Genomic DNA, 17,271 nt, shown 5'->3' with positions numbered 1-17,271 from the left:
ATTATGTTAATCCCACAAACGAACATTGCATTTTTATTTATATAGACTAGCCGTCCCCTGCCACGCGTTGCTGTGGCCCACTCTGGTGGTCATGGGGTTTCTGTGTGGGAGGTTTGGCCCAATTCTATCGTTGGTGGGGTTCAGAATGCTCTGTGATTGTAGGAGAACTACAAATCTCAGCAACTACAACTCCCAAATGTCTAGATTCTATTTTCCCCACCAGTGTTCACTTTTGGGCATATTGAGTATTCGTGTAGAGTTTGGTCCAGAACCATCATCGTTTGAGTCCACAGTGCTCTCTGGATGTAGGTGAACTACAACTCCAATACCAATGGACACTGCCCACTTGGCAGGAGGTTGGACTGGATGGTCCATGAGGTCTCTTCCAACTCTATGATTCTATAAAGTCTGAAGCATACTGTTCCTACTGAGGTGTGAAGGCATACAGTTCTAAAATAGAGTCTTAGTCCTGAACAAGCCCAGACCTCTGGAACAAGCCCAGACCACTGTGAGAGCCGTTTAGCAGTGGAACTCTCTGCCCCAGAGTGTGGTGGAGGCTCCTTCTTTGGAAGCTTTTAAACAGAGGCTGGATGGCCATCTGTCAGGGGTGATTTGAATGCAATATTCTTGCTTCTTGGCAGGGGGTTGGACTGGATGGCCCATGAGGTCTCTTCCAACTCTTTGATTCTATGATTCTATGATTCTATGATCTCTGGATGTAGGTGAACTACAACTCCTATACCAAAGGACACTGCCCACCAAACCCTTCCAGTATTTTCTGTTGGTCATGGGAGTTCTGTGTGCTAAGTTTGGTTCAATTCCATCGTTGGTGGGGTTCAGAATGTTCTTTGATTGTAGGTGAACTATAAATCCCAGCAACTACAACTCCCAAATGAAAAAAAATCATTTTTGAGTGAAGGACATACATTGGGTTGTTAGGTGTCTTGTGTCCAAATTTGGTGTCAATTCGTCCAGTGGTTTTTGAGTTCTGTTAATCCCACAAACGAACATTACATTTTTATTTATATAGATTCAAATATTGAGATCCCATCCTATACTCAATAATCTCAGTATGGCTTATGCAAAATCAATTGAAAACAATAATCCCTAGCAATATTTTAGAAGGCTAAAAATATATCAAATTATCAGTTAAAAACCAGACACATTAAAATTGGTTTAAACAATTTGATACAATGCCAAATGAACATAATGCCAACACTAGCACATGTGCTAGGGATAAAATCAATGAGGCCTAGAGAAAGCCAAGCTTTGACTTGTCACTGAAATGATACCAGCTTTGCATTGTCGAAGGCTTCCATGGCCAGAATTACTGGCTTGTTGTGAGTTTTCTGGACTGTATGGCTATGTTCCAGAAGCATTCTCTCCTGACGTTTCACCTGCGTCTATGATAGGCATCCTCAGAGGTGCCTGGCACAACCTGGGGATCACAACCACATACAGTGAAGACATCTGCCCTTGCGCTGTGCTACTCTGTTGTTGAGTATGCATGCCCAGTGTGGAACCCATCTCACCACACTAAAACAGTGGATGTGGCTCTTAATGAGACATGCCGCATTATCACGGGGTGTCTGCGCCCTACACCACTGGAGAAATTACACTGTTTAGCTGGTATTGCACCACCTGACATCTGCCGGGAAGTGGCAGCCAATAGTGAAAGGACCAAGGCAGAGACATCTCCAGCTCATTCCCTGTTTGGGTATCAGCCAGCACGTCAACGACTTAAATCTAGACATAGTTTTCTAAGATCTACAGAGACACTCGCTGGAACACCTCAGCAAGCGAGAGTCCAAAAGTGGCAGGCTCAAACCCAGCACCTCAACCAATGGCTGATACCAAATGAGAAACTCCCTCCTGGGCACACAGAAGACTGGGCGACTTGGAAGGCGCTGAACAGACTGCGCTCTGGCACCACGAGATGCAGAGCCAACCCTCAGAAATGGGACTACAGGGTGAAATCCTCGACATGCGAGTGTGGAGAAGAGCAAACTACTGACCACCTGCTGCAATGCAACATGAGCCCAGCCACATGCACAATGGAGGACCTTCTTGCAGCAACACCAGAGGCACTCCAAGTGGCCAGATACTGGTCAAAGGACATTTAACCAACTACCAAACTCACAAGTTTTGTATTTTTCTGTTTGTTTGCTTTTTTCTGTTAGAAATGTAATATAATGGACTGGTTGCTCTGACACGACAAATAAATAAATCCTCAGAGGTTGTGAGGTCTGTTGGAAACTAGGGAAATGGGGTTTATATATCAGTGAAATGATGTCCAGGGTGGGAGAAAAAAACGCTTTAAGTTTTGGATTTAGGTGTGAATGTTGCAATTGGCCACCTTGATTAGCACTGAATGGCCTTGCGGCTTCAAAGCCTGGCTTGAAGCTGAACTCTTGCCTGTTTGCAGCAAGTGTGAATGTTGCAATTGGCCACCTTGATTAGCATTGAATGGCTAAATAAAGAACACTCAAAAACAGGGGAATTCCAGACAAGAAATAATGAGGGCCAGCTAATCACCTCCCAACAAAGGAAACTCCCAGGTAGTAAGAAGCCAGACCTTAAACCTGCTAGGCCATTAAATGCTAACATAATACTAGTGGATATATACCACTAAAGAGAAGATAGACTCAAACGAGTTTTTTTTAGCTCATCTCGGGAAGATCATACTTTACAAAAGAGTTATGATTTTCCAAAAACCAAAACATCCAACTGCGCTTCCAGCAGGCACCAGCCAGTCCCTCTGTAATGCCAGAAATACAGCTTAATGGTGTACCATTAGAAAATGTGGACCAAATGTGGCAGCCACCTCTCCACAAAAGTCAACATTGAGACTGAAATACAACACCGTCTGAGCTCTGCGAGTGCAGCATTTTTCCAAATGAAGCAGAGAGTGTTTGAGGACCAAGACATCCGTAGGGAGACCAAGGTGCTTGTTTATGAAGCTATTGTCCTCCCAACCCTGCTATATGCCTGCGAAACATGGACAGTCTACAGATGTCACATGCAACTCCTGGAACGATTCCATCAGCATTGCCTCCGAAAAATCCTGCAAATCTCTTGGGAAGACAAGCGGACAAATGTCAGTGTGCTGGAAGAAGCAAAGACCACCAGCATTGAAGTGATGGTCCTCCGCCATCAACTCCGCTGGACCGGCCATGTTGTCCAGATGCCCGACCACCGTCTCCCAAAGAGTTGCTCTACTCCGAACTCAAGAACGGAAAACGGAATATTGGAGGGCAGGAAAAGAGATTTAAAGATGGGCTCAAAGCCAACCTTAAAAACTCTGGAATAGACACTGAGAACTGGGAAGCCCTGGCCCTTGAGCGTTCCAGCTGGAGGTCAGCTGTGACCAGCAGTGCTGCAGAATTTGAAGAGGAACAAATGGAGGGTGAAAGAGAGTTAACATGCCAAGAGGAAGGTGTGTCAAACCAACCCCAACGGGGACTTGTTTCCACCTGGAAACTGATGCCCTCACTGCGGGAGAAGATGCAGATCAAGAATAGGGCTCCAAAGTCACTATGGACCCACCGTCAGGACACCGATCTCGGACAACGAGGGATCGCCCAAGTAGATTTTCCAAATGGTAGTGAATGCCAATTAATCTCCAAAAGGGTCACACTTCCAAAAGGCTTTGGAGATTCTGGTTTTCCAAAAGGTTATGATCTCAAAGATCATCCTTTCCCCAAAAGTTTACACCTTTCCAAAATTAAGAGAATTCCTGGCAGTCCTTTGTTCATCTAATGCAGTAGTTCTCAACCTGGGGTCCCCAGGTGTTTTTGGCCTACAACTCCCAGAAATCCCAGCCAGTTTACCAGCTATTAGGATTTCTGGGAGTTCTGGGAGCCAAAAACATCTGGGGTCCCCAGGTTGAGAACCACTGATCTAATGTATATATAAATGTTGTTGTCTCAACCTCTTTTATCTCCTCCAAGAAACCCCAACTTTCTCAATCTGCCATTGGCCAGTCTTACACAAATCCCAGATACACCTGCTGGGCCAGCATTTCTCAACCTGGGGATCAGGAACCTGAGGGGGGGGGGTCGTGAGGGGGTTTCAGAGAGGTTGCCAAAGACCATCAGAAAACATAAATTTATGATGGTCTTAGGAACGCCATTGGCAAAGAAGGTTGAGGATCTCTCCACCTGTCCTTCTCTTCCTTTTTGGAAACAGGCGGGGAATCCTCCCATCAAAAGCCCCCCTCCACTGTAATTGGCCAGCCTCTCAGCCAAGGGGGGGCTGTTTCTGAGATTCCAAGCAGGGAGGGGAGAGCAGGCGTGATTGGCGCATGGCAGCATGGTGCGCATGTGCGGACGAGGGGGAGCATGCAAGGCTAGAGGGAGGCTTGCGCCAAAGAGTCCCTTCAAGGCATGAGGGTTCTGTGACCCCATCATTGGTGGGGTCAGGATGCTCTTTGATTGTAGGTGAACTATAAATCCCAGCAACTACAACTCCCAAATCTCAAGGTCTATTTTCCCCCAAACTCCACCAGTGTTCACATTTGGGCATATTAGGTAATTGTGCCAAATTTAGTCCACTGAATGAAAATCCATCCTGCATATCATATATTTACATTACGATTCATTACAGTAGCAAAATTATGAAAATAATGTTATGGTTGGGGGTCAGCACAACATGAGGAACTGTATTAAGGGGTCGTGGCATTAGGAAGGTTGGGAAACACTGTTCTAGGCCAACTGAAGGAAGCAAGGAATGGTCTGGGTTGCCCCTCACCCCATATGCTGAGTTTGTGACCCCAAAGGATTCCTCGTCCCACCTCTGCAGACCTGGTGTAACCCTCTGAGTGTGGGACATTGAGGAAGTAAATCCCCCCAAAGCAATCACCTCTGCTTGACCCCTGAAGCTGAGAACAGAGGTGCTTACCGCTCCCTCCCTAAAACCTGAGATGCCGACCCTATGATGAATGGCACTCAGCTGTTACCCCGGGATAAATAAAGGTTAGTAACTGGAGAGGCTGCCCAGGGAAAGGACTGGCATCAAATCCTCACTCTCAAGAGCATACGTACACAAGCGAGCACATTAACACGGAGAGGTCCTGCTTCCACTGCCTACACAAACCACACAGTAAGGCATATGCACACAAACCACACTGTGAGGCATATGCACACTTTGCTCACTAGGAGAACCCCGGTGGTGCAATGGGTTAAACCCTTGTGCCGGCAGGACTAAAGACCAACAGGTCAGAGATTCGAATCTTGGGAGAGCGTGGGTGAGCTCCCTCTGTCAGCTCCAGCTCCCCATGTGGGGACATGAGAGAAGCCTCCCACAAGGATGGTAAAACATCAAAACATCCCCTGTTCAACGTCCTTGCATACGGCTAATTCTCTCACACCAGAAGCAACTTGCAGTTTCTCAAGTTGCTCCTGATACACACACACAAAAAACTTTGCTCACTAACTCTCTTGCACTGTTAATATGTGCAATGGTATAACCGAGGCTCTGGCCGTAGTGGTCCGTCAGAGCCAAACAGGGCAATATCCTTGCAGACAACCAATTCTCTCACACCAGAAGCGACTTGCAGTTTCTCAAGTTGCTCCTGATATGAAAAAAAACTTTGCTCACTAACTCTCTTGCACTGTTAATATGTGCAATGGTATAACCAAGGCTCTGGCCGTAGTGGTCAGTCAGAGCCAAACAGGGCAACGTCCTTGCAGACAACCAATTCTCTCACACCAGAAGCGACTTGCAGTTTCTCAAGTTGTTCCTGATACAAAAAAAAAACTTTGCTCACTAACTCTCTTGCACCGTTAATATGTGCAATGGTATAACCAAGGCTCTGGCCGTAGTGGTCAGTCAGAGCCAAACAGGGCAACGTCCTTGCAGACAACCAATTCTCTCACACCAGAAGCGACTTGCAGTTTCTCAAGTTGCTACTGACACACACACACAAAAACTTTGCTCACTAACTCTCTTACACTGTTAATATGTGCAATGGTATAACCGAGGCTCTGGCTGTAGTGGTCAGTCAGAGCCAAACAGGGCAATGTCCTTGCAGACAACCAATTCTCTCACACCAGAAGCGACTTGCAGTTTCTCAAGTTGTTTCTGATATGAAAAAAAACTTTGCTCACTAACTCTCTTGCACCGTTAATATGTGCAATGGTATAACCAAGGCTCTGGCCGTAGTGGTCAGTCAGAGCCAAACAGGGCAACGTCCTTGCAGACAACCAATTCTCTCACACCAGAAGCGACTTGCAGTTTCTCAAGTTGCTACTGACACACACACACAAAAACTTTGCTCACTAACTCTCTTACACTGTTAATATGTGCAATGGTATAACCGAGGCTCTGGCTGTAGTGGTCAGTCAGAGCCAAACAGGGCAATGTCCTTGCAGACAACCAATTCTCTCACACCAGAAGCGACTTGCAGTTTCTCAAGTTGTTTCTGATATGAAAAAAAACTTTGCTCACTAACTCTCTTGCACCGTTAATATGTGAAATGGTATAACCGAGGCTTTGGCCATAGTGGTCAGTCAGAGCCAAACAAAAAACGGTGTCTCCAGACCAAATCAAAATGAATGGAGGTGCTTCGACTATTTACTTATAGATACCATGAGGTCTGAATTCAGATACAGAACTTATTTAGACACTAAATAGCCAAAGCTCGTATCAAATAAACATTATGTGCAATGGGTTGTTGTAGGTTTTTTCGGGCAATATGGCCATGTTCTAGAGGCATTGTCTCCTGACGTTTCGCCTGCATCTATGGCAAGCATCCTCAGAGGTAGTGACGTCTGTTGGAACTAGGAAAAATCTGGCTACCAGTATTAAAAATAATTACAACAGCAAAACAACAGAGGGAAAACAATCAGGGACATCTAATCACCTCTCAACAAAAGATTGCCCCAGGCACTGCCAGGCCATCAAATGCTAATCAAGGTGGTCAGTTGAAACAATCACACTTAGCTCCAGCAAACAAGAGTTCTTTGTCCCATCCTGGTCATTCCACAGATATATAAACCCACTTTCCTAGTTCCAACAGACCTCACTACCTCTGAGGATGCTTGCCGTAGATGCAGGGGAAACGTCAGGAGAGAATGCCTCTAGCACATGGCCATATAGCCCGAAAAAACCTACAACAACCCAGTGATTCCGGCCATGAAAGCCTTCAACAATACATTATGTGCAATGCTAGCGGTCAATCAGAGCCAAATGAAAACAGTGCCCACAGACCACATCATAAGAAATGGACGTCCTTGGGTTGTTTACTTTTAGATACCATGAAGCCTGAGTTTGGATACAGAACTTATTTAGACACTAAATAGCCAGAAGCTCGTACCAAAGACACACAAAGGAGTACTTTTAACCAGTTCGTTAGCTGTCGACTGCCCAATGAGACCTCCATGGTCAAACGTTTTGATGAACACAGGAGACAGGTTATAACAGGAGAGAACGTCACATACAAACAGCCAGCCAAGCTCTACCTAGTTGACTGACTTTGGAAAGAATATGCTAGAGCGGACCCGACATCTGATCCAAGACTTGGGGACTTTTTCCCCCTTCGTATGTCTTGTCTCCATATGGAGGGGAGGGGAGGAATGGGGGCCTAATCCAATCTCCTCCCCGCCTCTAAACTCGGCAGACGCCACCTGTTCCCAGGCAGTTTGATGGCGAATGTCCCGCACCGACAACAGAACCGATCTCTAATTTTAGACCCTGCTGAGCTTGGTCAAGGGAGAAAGAGGAGAGGCCGAGCTCCCCATCCCCACTATGCACCTCCTCAAAGAGATCCAGAGCAGATTCAAGGTATCCGTCTAGCAAAGGCATGGGCAAACTTCAATCCTCCAGGTGCTGTGGACTTCAACTCTCACAATTCCTAACAGCCTCAGAACTCCTTTCCCCCCTCAGCAGCCTCAGTCCTCTTCCTTTCCCCCCTCAGCAGCCTCAGTTCCCTTTCTTTTCCCATTCAGCTGCCTCAGTCCTCTTCCTTTCTCCCCTCAGCAGCCTCAGTCCCCTTCCTTTTCCCCCTTAGCAGCCTCGGTCCCCTTCATTTCCCCCCTCAGCAGCCTCAGTCCCCTTCCTTTTCCCCCTCAGCAGCCTCGGTCCCCTTCATTTCCCCCCTCAGTAGCCTCAGTCCTCTTCCTTTTCCCCTTCAGCAGCCTCAGTCCCCTTCCTTCCCCCCCCCTCCACAGCCTAAGTCTCCTTCCTTTTCCCCCTCAGCAGCCTCAGTCCTTTTCCTTTCCCCCCTCAGCAGCCTCAGTCCCCTTCCTTTCCCCCCTCAGTAGCCTCAGTCCCCTTTCTTTCCCCCCTCCGCAGCCTCAGTCCTCTTCCTTTTCCCCCTCAGCAGCTTCAGTCTCCTTCTTTTTCCTCATCAGCAACCTCAGTTCCCTTCCTTTCCCCCCCTCAGAAACCTCAGTCACCTTCCCTTTTCCCTCAGCAGCCTCAGAACCGTTCTTTCCCCCTCAGCATCCTCAGTCCCCTTCCTTTCCCCCCTCAGCATCCTCAGCCCCCTTCCTTTTCCCCCTCAGCAACCTTAGTCCCCTTCCTTTGCCCCCTCAGTAGCCTCAGAACCATTCCTTTTCCCATTCAGCAGCCTCAGTCCCCTTCCTTTCCCTCCTCAATATCCTCAGTCCCCTTCCTTTTCCCCCTCAGCAGCCTGTCTGCTTCCTTTTCCCCCTCAGCAGCCTCGGTCCCTTTTCTTTTCCCCCCTCAGCATCCTCAGTGGCCTCAGTCCTCTTCCTTTCCCCCCTCAGCAGCCTCAGTCCTCTTCCTTTTCCCACCTCAGGAGCCTCAGTCCCCTTCCTTTCCCCCTCAGCAGCCTCAGTCCCCTTCTTTTCCCCCCTCAGCATCCTCACTCCCCCTCCCTTTCCCCCTCAGCAGCCTCAGTCCCCTCCTTTTTTCCCCTCAGTAGCCTCAGTCCCCTTCCTTTCCCCCCTCAGCAGCCTCAGCCCCTTCCTTTTCCCCTCTCAGCAGCCTCAGTCTCCTTCTTTTTCCTAATCAGCAACCTCAGTCCCCTTCCTTCCCCCCTCAGCAACCTCAATCCCCTTCCTTTTCCCCTCAACAGCATCAGAACCATTCTTTTCCTCCCTTAGCATCCTCAGTCCCCTTCCTTTTCCCCCTCAGCAACCTCAATCCCCTTCCTTTTCCCCTCAGCAGCCTCAGAACTGTTCTTTTCCTCCCTTAGCATCCTCGGTCCCCTTCCTTTTCCCCCTCAGCAGCCTCAGAAGAACTGTTCTTTTTCCCTCTCAGCAGCCTCAGTCTCCTTCTTTTTCCTCATCAGCAACCTCAGTCCCCTTCCTTTTCCCCCTCAGCAGCCTCAGTCCCCTTCCTTTTCCCCCTCAGCAGCCTCAGTCCCCTTCCTTTCCCTCCTCAGCAACCTCAGAACCGTTCTTTCCCCCTCAGCAGCCTCAGTCTCCTTCTTTTTCCTCATCAGCAACCTCAGTCCCCTTCCTTTTCCCCCTCAGCAGCCTCAGTCCCCTTCCTTTTCCCCCTCAGCAGCCTCAGTCCCCTTCCTTTCCCTCCTCAGCAACCTCAGAACCGTTCTTTCCCCCTCAGCAGCCTCAGTCTCCTTCTTTTTCCTCATCAGCAACCTCAGACCCCTTCCTTTTCCCCCTCAGCAGCCTCAGTCCCCTTCCTTTCCCTCCTCAGCAACCTCAGAACCGTTCTTTCCCCCTCAGCAGCCTCAGTCTCCTTCTTTTTCCTCATCAGCAACCTCAGTCCCCTTCCTTTTCCCCCTCAGCAGCCTCAGTCCCCTTCCTTTTCCCCCTCAGCAACCTCAGAACCGTTCTTTCCCCCTCAGCAGCCTCAGTCTCCTTCTTTTTCCTCATCAGCAACCTCAGTCCCCTTCCTTTTCCCCCTCAGCAGCCTCAGTCCCCTTCCTTTTCCCCCTCAGCAGCCTCAGTCCCCTTCCTTTCCCTCCTCAGCAACCTCAGAACCGTTCTTTCCCCCTCAGCAGCCTCAGTCTCCTTCTTTTTCCTCATCAGCAACCTCAGTCCCCTTCCTTTTCCCCCTCAGCAGCCTCAGTCCCCTTCCTTTTCCCCCCCAGCAGCCTCAGTCCCCTTCCTTTCCCTCCTCAGCAACCTCAGAACCGTTCTTTCCTCCTCAGCAGCCTCAGTCTCCTTCTTTTTCCTCATCAGCAACCTCAGTCCCCTTCCTTTTCCCCCTCAGCAACCTCAGTCCCCTTCCTTTTCCCCCTCAGCAGCCTCAGTCCCCTTCCTTTCCCTCCTCAGCAACCTCAGAACCGTTCTTTCCCCCTCAGCAGCCTCAGTCTCCTTCTTTTTCCTCATCAGCAACCTCAGTCCCCTTCCTTTTCCCCCTCAGCAACCTCAGTCCCCTTCCTTTTCCCCCTCAGCAGCCTCAGTCCCCTTCCTTTCCCTCCTCAGCAACCTCAGAACCGTTCTTTCCCCCTCAGCAGCCTCAGTCTCCTTCTTTTTCCTCATCAGCAACCTCAGTCCCCTTCCTTTTCCCCCTCAGCAGCCTCAGTCCCCTTCCTTTTCCCCCCCAGCAGCCTCAGTCCCCTTCCTTTCCCTCCTCAGCAACCTCAGTCCCCTTCTTTTCCCCCTCAGCAGCCTCAGTCCCCTTCCTTTTCCCCCTCAGCAGCCTCAGTCCCCTTCCTTTTCCCCCTCAGCAACCTCAGAACCGTTCTTTCCCCCTCAGCAGCCTCAGTCTCCTTCTTTTTCCTCATCAGCAACCTCAGTCCCCTTCCTTTTCCCCCTCAGCAGCCTCAGTCCCCTTCCTTTTCCCCCTCAGCAGCCTCAGTCCCCTTCCTTTCCCTCCTCAGCAACCTCAGAACCGTTCTTTCCCCCTCAGCAGCCTCAGTCTCCTTCTTTTTCCTCATCAGCAACCTCAGTCCCCTTCCTTTTCCCCCTCAGCAGCCTCAGTCCCCTTCCTTTTCCCCCCCAGCAGCCTCAGTCCCCTTCCTTTCCCTCCTCAGCAACCTCAGAACCGTTCTTTCCCCCTCAGCAGCCTCAGTCTCCTTCTTTTTCCTCATCAGCAACCTCAGTCCCCTTCCTTTTCCCCCTCAGCAACCTCAGTCCCCTTCCTTTTCCCCCTCAGCAGCCTCAGTCCCCTTCCTTTCCCTCCTCAGCAACCTCAGAACCGTTCTTTCCCCCTCAGCAGCCTCAGTCTCCTTCTTTTTCCTCATCAGCAACCTCAGTCCCCTTCCTTTTCCCCCTCAGCAGCCTCGGTCCCCTTCCTTTTCCCCCTCAGCAGCCTCAGTCCCCTTCCTTTCCCTCCTCAGCAACCTCAGAACCGTTCTTTCCCCCTCAGCAGCCTCAGTCTCCTTCTTTTTACTCATCAGCAACCTCAGTCCCCTTCCTTTTCCCCCCCCCCCCCAGCAGCCTCAGTCCCCTTCCTTTCCCTCCTCAGCAACCTCAGAACCGTTCTTTCCCCCTCAGCAGCCTCAGTCTCCTTCTTTTTCCTCATCAGCAACCTCAGTCCCCTTCCTTTTCCCCCTCAGCAGCCTCGGTCCCCTTCCTTTCCCCCCCCCCCAGCAGCCTCAGTCCCCTTCCTTTCCCTCCTCAGCAACCTCAGAACCGTTCTTTCCCCCTCAGCAGCCTCAGTCTCCTTCTTTTTCCTCATCAGCAACCTCAGTCCCCTTCCTTTTCCCCCTCAGCAACCTCAGTCCCCTTCCTTTTCCCCCTCAGCAGCCTCAGTCCCCTTCCTTTCCCTCCTCAGCAACCTCAGAACCGTTCTTTCCCCCTCAGCAGCCTCAGTCTCCTTCTTTTTCCTCATCAGCAACCTCAGTCCCCTTCCTTTTCCCCCTCAGCAGCCTCGGTCCCCTTCCTTTTCCCCCTCAGCAGCCTCAGTCCCCTTCCTTTCCCTCCTCAGCAACCTCAGAACCGTTCTTTCCCCCTCAGCAGCCTCAGTCTCCTTCTTTTTACTCATCAGCAACCTCAGTCCCCTTCCTTTCCCCCCCCCCCCCAGCAGCCTCAGTCCCCTTCCTTTCCCTCCTCAGCAACCTCAGAACCGTTCTTTCCCCCTCAGCAGCCTCAGTCTCCTTCTTTTTCCTCATCAGCAACCTCAGTCCCCTTCCTTTTCCCCCTCAGCAGCCTCGGTCCCCTTCCTTTCCCCCCCCCCCCCCCCAGCAGCCTCAGTCCCCTTCCTTTCCCTCCTCAGCAACCTCAGAACCGTTCTTTCCCCCTCAGCAGCCTCAGTCTCCTTCTTTTTCCTCATCAGCAACCTCAGTCCCCTTCCTTTTCCCCCTCAGCAACCTCAGTCCCCTTCCTTTTCCCCCTCAGCAGCCTCAGTCCCCTTCCTTTCCCTCCTCAGCAACCTCAGAACCGTTCTTTCCCCCTCAGCAGCCTCAGTCTCCTTCTTTTTCCTCATCAGCAACCTCAGTCCCCTTCCTTTTCCCCCTCAGCAGCCTCGGTCCCCTTCCTTTTCCCCCTCAGCAGCCTCAGTCCCCTTCCTTTCCCTCCTCAGCAACCTCAGAACCGTTCTTTCCCCCTCAGCAGCCTCAGTCTCCTTCTTTTTACTCATCAGCAACCTCAGTCCCCTTCCTTTTCCCCCTCAGCAGCCTCGGTCCCCTTCCTTTTCCCCCTCAGCAGCCTCAGTCCCCTTCCTTTCCCTCCTCAGCAACCTCAGAACCGTTCTTTCCCCCTCAGCAGCCTCAGTCTCCTTCTTTTTCCTCATCAGCAACCTCAGTCCCCTTCCTTTTCCCCCTCAGCAGCCTCAGTCCCCTTCCTTTTCCCCCCCAGCAGCCTCAGTCCCCTTCCTTTCCCTCCTCAGCAACCTCAGAACCGTTCTTTCCCCCTCAGCAGCCTCAGTCTCCTTCTTTTTCCTCATCAGCAACCTCAGTCCCCTTCCTTTTCCCCCTCAGCAGCCTCAGTCCCCTTCCTTTTCCCCCCCAGCAGCCTCAGTCCCCTTCCTTTCCCTCCTCAGCAACCTCAGAACCGTTCTTTCCCCCTCAGCAGCCTCAGTCTCCTTCTTTTTCCTCATCAGCAACCTCAGTCCCCTTCCTTTTCCCCCTCAGCAGCCTCAGTCCCCTTCCTTTTCCCCCCCAGCAGCCTCAGTCCCCTTCCTTTCCCTCCTCAGCAACCTCAGTCCCCTTCCTTTCCCTCCTCAGCAACCTCAGTCCCCTTCCTTTCCCTCCTCAGCAACCTCAGAACCGTTCTTTCCCCCTCAGCAGCCTCAGTCTCCTTCTTTTTCCTCATCAGCAACCTCAGTCCCCTTCCTTTTCCCCCCCAGCAGCCTCAGTCCCCTTCCTTTCCCTCCTCAGCAACCTCAGAACCGTTCTTTCCCCCTCAGCAGCCTCAGTCTCCTTCTTTTTCCTCATCAGCAACCTCAGTCCCCTTCCTTTTCCCCCTCAGCAGCCTCAGTCCCCTTCCTTTTCCCCCCCAGCAGCCTCAGTCCCCTTCCTTTCCCTCCTCAGCAACCTCAGAACCGTTCTTTCCCCCTCAGCAGCCTCAGTCTCCTTCTTTTTCCTCATCAGCAACCTCAGTCCCCTTCCTTTTCCCCCTCAGCAGCCTCAGTCCCCTTCCTTTTCCCCCCCAGCAGCCTCAGTCCCCTTCCTTTCCCTCCTCAGCAACCTCAGAACCGTTCTTTCCCCCTCAGCAGCCTCAGTCTCCTTCTTTTTCCTCATCAGCAACCTCAGTCCCCTTCCTTTTCCCCCTCAGCAGCCTCAGTCCCCTTCCTTTTCCCCCCCAGCAGCCTCAGTCCCCTTCCTTTCCCTCCTCAGCAACCTCAGAACTGTTCTTTCCCCCTCAGCAGCCTCAGTCTCCTTCTTTTTCCTCATCAGCAACCTCAGTCCCCTTCCTTTTCCCCCTCAGCAGCCTCAGTCCCCTTCCTTTTCCCCCCCAGCAGCCTCAGTCCCCTTCCTTTCCCTCCTCAGCAACCTCAGAACCGTTCTTTCCCCCTCAGCAGCCTCAGTCTCCTTCTTTTTCCTCATCAGCAACCTCAGTCCCCTTCCTTTTCCCCCTCAGCAGCCTCAGTCCCCTTCCTTTTCCCCCCCAGCAGCCTCAGTCCCCTTCCTTTCCCTCCTCAGCAACCTCAGAACCGTTCTTTCCCCCTCAGCAGCCTCAGTCTCCTTCTTTTTCCTCATCAGCAGCCTCAGTCCCCTTCCTTTCCCCCCTCAGCATCCTCAGTCCCTTTCCTTTCCCCCCTCAGCTGCTTAGAAAGGGCCTGAGGCTGTTAGGAATTGTGAGAGTTGACGTCCAAACCACCTGGAAGGAGGGCCAAAGTTTCCCCATGCCTGGTCTAGCACAAACCTTTGGATCCCCACTTTAGTCATTTCTTTCCATATTCAGTTTTTTAGAAATCCTTTCGAAGACTTTCTTAAAACCAGTAATTCCATTCCTCCTCAGGAAAGGGGTCAAGAAAGAAAGGGGTCAAGAAAGAAAGGGGTAGCAAAAGAGGAATCTCACGGAAAGTTGTGGGACTGATTGCATGAACATAAAAAGCAATGGCATCAAGAAACAAGTGGCAGGCTTTGTTGCTCACACAAAGGCTTTGTTGCTCTCAGCCTGGCACCTGTTCACCTGCATTCGACAACACACCTTGGCATGACCTCTCTAAAGACCCCAGTAAGTCTGAAACTTGAATCTCTCTCCTCATCCAAAGCCCACCTTGCTTTCCCTTCATCTCTCCCCTCACCAGGTTTGTCCTTCAGCTCTTGTCCCCCCAAATCCCACTGACTCAACCCTTCCCTATTTTCTTCTCTTCCTTCTACTTCTCCAAAGTATTTAGGCCCCTTTTCAACCTCACTCTTTCTTCTACTTCATGGACTCTCCTCTCACCTCAGACCTGCTCCCCTCTTTTTTTTTTCAGTTGCATTTCCTGCATTCCTGTTATCCTCTTTGCCCTTTCCATCTTCCCATTTTCCTTTCCTTTCCCCTTCTATCTCCTCTCTTTCCTCCCCTGTCCTTCCCCATTTTCTCCCTCTTGTCCTCCTGCCCCTCCAGTTCCTTTTTTCCTCCTTCCTTTCATCCTGCTTTTCTTGTTGCATCTCTCTCCCTTCTCCCTCTCCCCTTCCTCTTTCTCCCTCTCATTTTGCCCTCCAATTCCTCCTTTCCTTTCCACCTGTTCTTCTCTTCTCTCCTTCCTTCTCTCCCCTCTCTTCTCCTCTTACCCTCCAATTCCTTTTTTCCTCCTTTCGTTTCCATCTCTTCTCCTCCTCCTTCTTTCCTTCTCTCCCCTCTTATCCTCTTGCCCTCCAATTCCGCTTTTCCTCCTTTCCCTTCCATCTGTTCTTCTCCTCCTTCCTTTTCTCCGTCTTGCCCTCTTGCCTTCCAATTCCTCTTTTTCTCCTTCCTTTCCACCTGTTCTTTTCCTCTTTCTTTCTCTCCCTCTCTTGTTCTTTGGCCCCTCCAATTCCTCTTTTCCTCCTTCCTTTCCACCAGTTTTTCTCTTTCCTTCCTTCCTTCCTTCCTTCCTTCCTTCCTTCCTTCTCTCCCCTCTCTTGTCCTCCTGCCTTCCGATTCTTCTTTTCCTCCTTTCCTTTCCACCTGTTCTTCTCCTTCTTCCTTCTCTCCCTCTTGTCCTCCTGCCCTCCAATTTCTCTATCCCTCCTTCCTTTCCTCCTGCTTTTCTTTTTGCTTCTCTTCCTTCTACCTCACCAGCCTGGCCCCCTTTCCCCTTCATCTTTCTCCCTCTCCTTTTGCCCTCCAATTCCTCTTTTCCTTTCCACCTGTTCTCCTCCTCCTTCCTTCCTTCTCTCCCTTCTCTTGACCTCCTTCCCTCCAATTCCTCTTTTCCTCCTTTCCTTTCCACCTGCTCTCCTCCTCCTTCCTTCTCTCCCTCTTATCCTCTTGCCCTCCAATTCCTCCTTTCCTTTCCACCTGTTTTTCTCCTCCTTCCTTCCTTCTCTCTCCTCTCTTGTCCTCCTGCCCTCCAGTTCCTCTTTTCCTCCTTTCCTTTCCACCTGCTCTTCTCCTTCCTTCTCTCCCCTCTCTTATCCTCTTGCCCTCCAATTCCTCTTTTCCTTTCCACCTGTTTTTCTCCTCTTTCCTTCCTTCTCTCCCCTCTCTTGTCCTCCTGCCCTCCAGTTCCTCTTTTCCTCCTTTCCTTTCCACCTGCTCTTCTCCTCCTTCCTTCTCTCCCTCTTGTCCTCTTGCTCTCCAATTCCTCTTTTCCTTTTCACCTGTTCTCCTCCTCCTTCCTTCCTTCTCTCCCTTCTCTTGACCTCCTGCCCTCCAGTTCCTCTTTTCCTCTTTTCATTTCCACCTGTTCTCCTCCTCCTTCTTTCCTTCCTTCTCTCCCCTCTCTTATCCTCTTGCCCTCCAATTCCTCTTTTCCTTTCAACCTTTTCTCCTCCTTCCTTCCTTCCTTCTCTTGCCCTCCTGCCCTCCAGTTCCTCTTTTCCTCCTTTCCTTTCCACCTCTTCTTCTCCTCCTTCTTTCACTTCTTCTCCTCCTGCCCTCTAGTTCCTCTTTTCCTCCTTTCTTTTCCACCTACTCTTCTCCTCCTTCCTTCTCTCCCGTCTTGTCCTCTTTCTCTTTCTTTCCACCTGTTTTTCTCTTCCTTCCTTCCTTCCTTCTCTCCCTTCCCTTGACCTCCTGCCCTCCAGTTCCTCTTTTCCTCCTTTCCTTTCCACCTGCTCTTTTCCTCCTTCCTTCTCTCCCTCTTGTCCTCTTGCCCTCCAATTCCTCTTTTCCTTTCCACCTGTTCTCCTCCTCCTTCCTTCCTCCTCTCCCTTCTCTTGACCTCCTGCCCTCCAATTCCTGTTTTCCTCCTTTCCTTTCCACCTCTTCTTCTCCTCCTCCTTTCCTTCCATCTCTCCCCTCTCTTATCCTCTTGCCCTCCAGTTCCTCTTTTCCTTTCCACCTGTTCTTCTCCTCCTTCCTTCCTCCCTCCCTTCTCTCGACATCTTTCCTTTCCTGTCTGCCTCCTCTTCTGTCCTTCCCACCTTTAGTCCCTTCCTCCTTCCCCCTCTTGCCCTCTCTCTCTCTCATTCATTCCTTCCTCTTTCTCTCCTGACTCACAGTCCGGACGAACTGGACGTCGTCCTCTCCTTCTCCGCCTCCTTCGGCCATGGCTGGGCGGCTGGCTGCTGGGCGATGGATGGGAGGAAGGAAGGAGGGAGGGAAGGCGGCCCGGTGGGGAGCTTGCTTGGCCGCCGGAGGGAGAGACACTCAGGCTGGGCGTCCCGGCTGAGCCAGCAGCAGGCAGGAGAGGAGAGGAGAGGACCGCCCCCGAGGAGGGAAAAGGGGAGGCAAAGCTGGGGATTGGGGCGGAGAGACAGAGAGGGAAGGAGGGAAGAAGAGAGCAGGGAGAGCAGGCAAGCTGGCAAAGAAAGAGAAAGAACCATTGCTTCTTATGGGGAGAAGCTTCCAGAGCCGCCCCAGCCAGGTGCAGTCT

General features: G+C 51.0%; 1 protein-coding gene across 15 annotated transcripts in view; it reads right to left on the bottom strand.

The window, feature by feature from the left end:
• The window catches only part of LOC132780560 (ryanodine receptor 1), a 259,347-nt gene extending 242,263 nt beyond the window's left edge, over nt 1-17,084 (bottom strand). For all 15 annotated transcript variants that reach the window (XM_067461902.1, XM_067461908.1, XM_067461905.1 and 12 more), the window contains exon 1: nt 16,896-17,084. In XM_067461902.1, the coding sequence (XP_067318003.1) occupies nt 16,896-16,946 (51 nt within the window). In that variant the 5' untranslated portion in view covers nt 16,947-17,084. The remainder of the gene's footprint in view (nt 1-16,895) is intronic.
• Nucleotides 17,085-17,271: the final 187 nt, after the last annotated feature.

The sequence above is a fragment of the Anolis sagrei genome, chromosome Y (genome assembly GCF_037176765.1).
Source record: "Anolis sagrei isolate rAnoSag1 chromosome Y, rAnoSag1.mat, whole genome shotgun sequence".
NCBI lineage: Eukaryota > Metazoa > Chordata > Lepidosauria > Squamata > Dactyloidae > Anolis > Anolis sagrei.
This window is presented reverse-complemented; position numbering and strand designations above follow the sequence as displayed.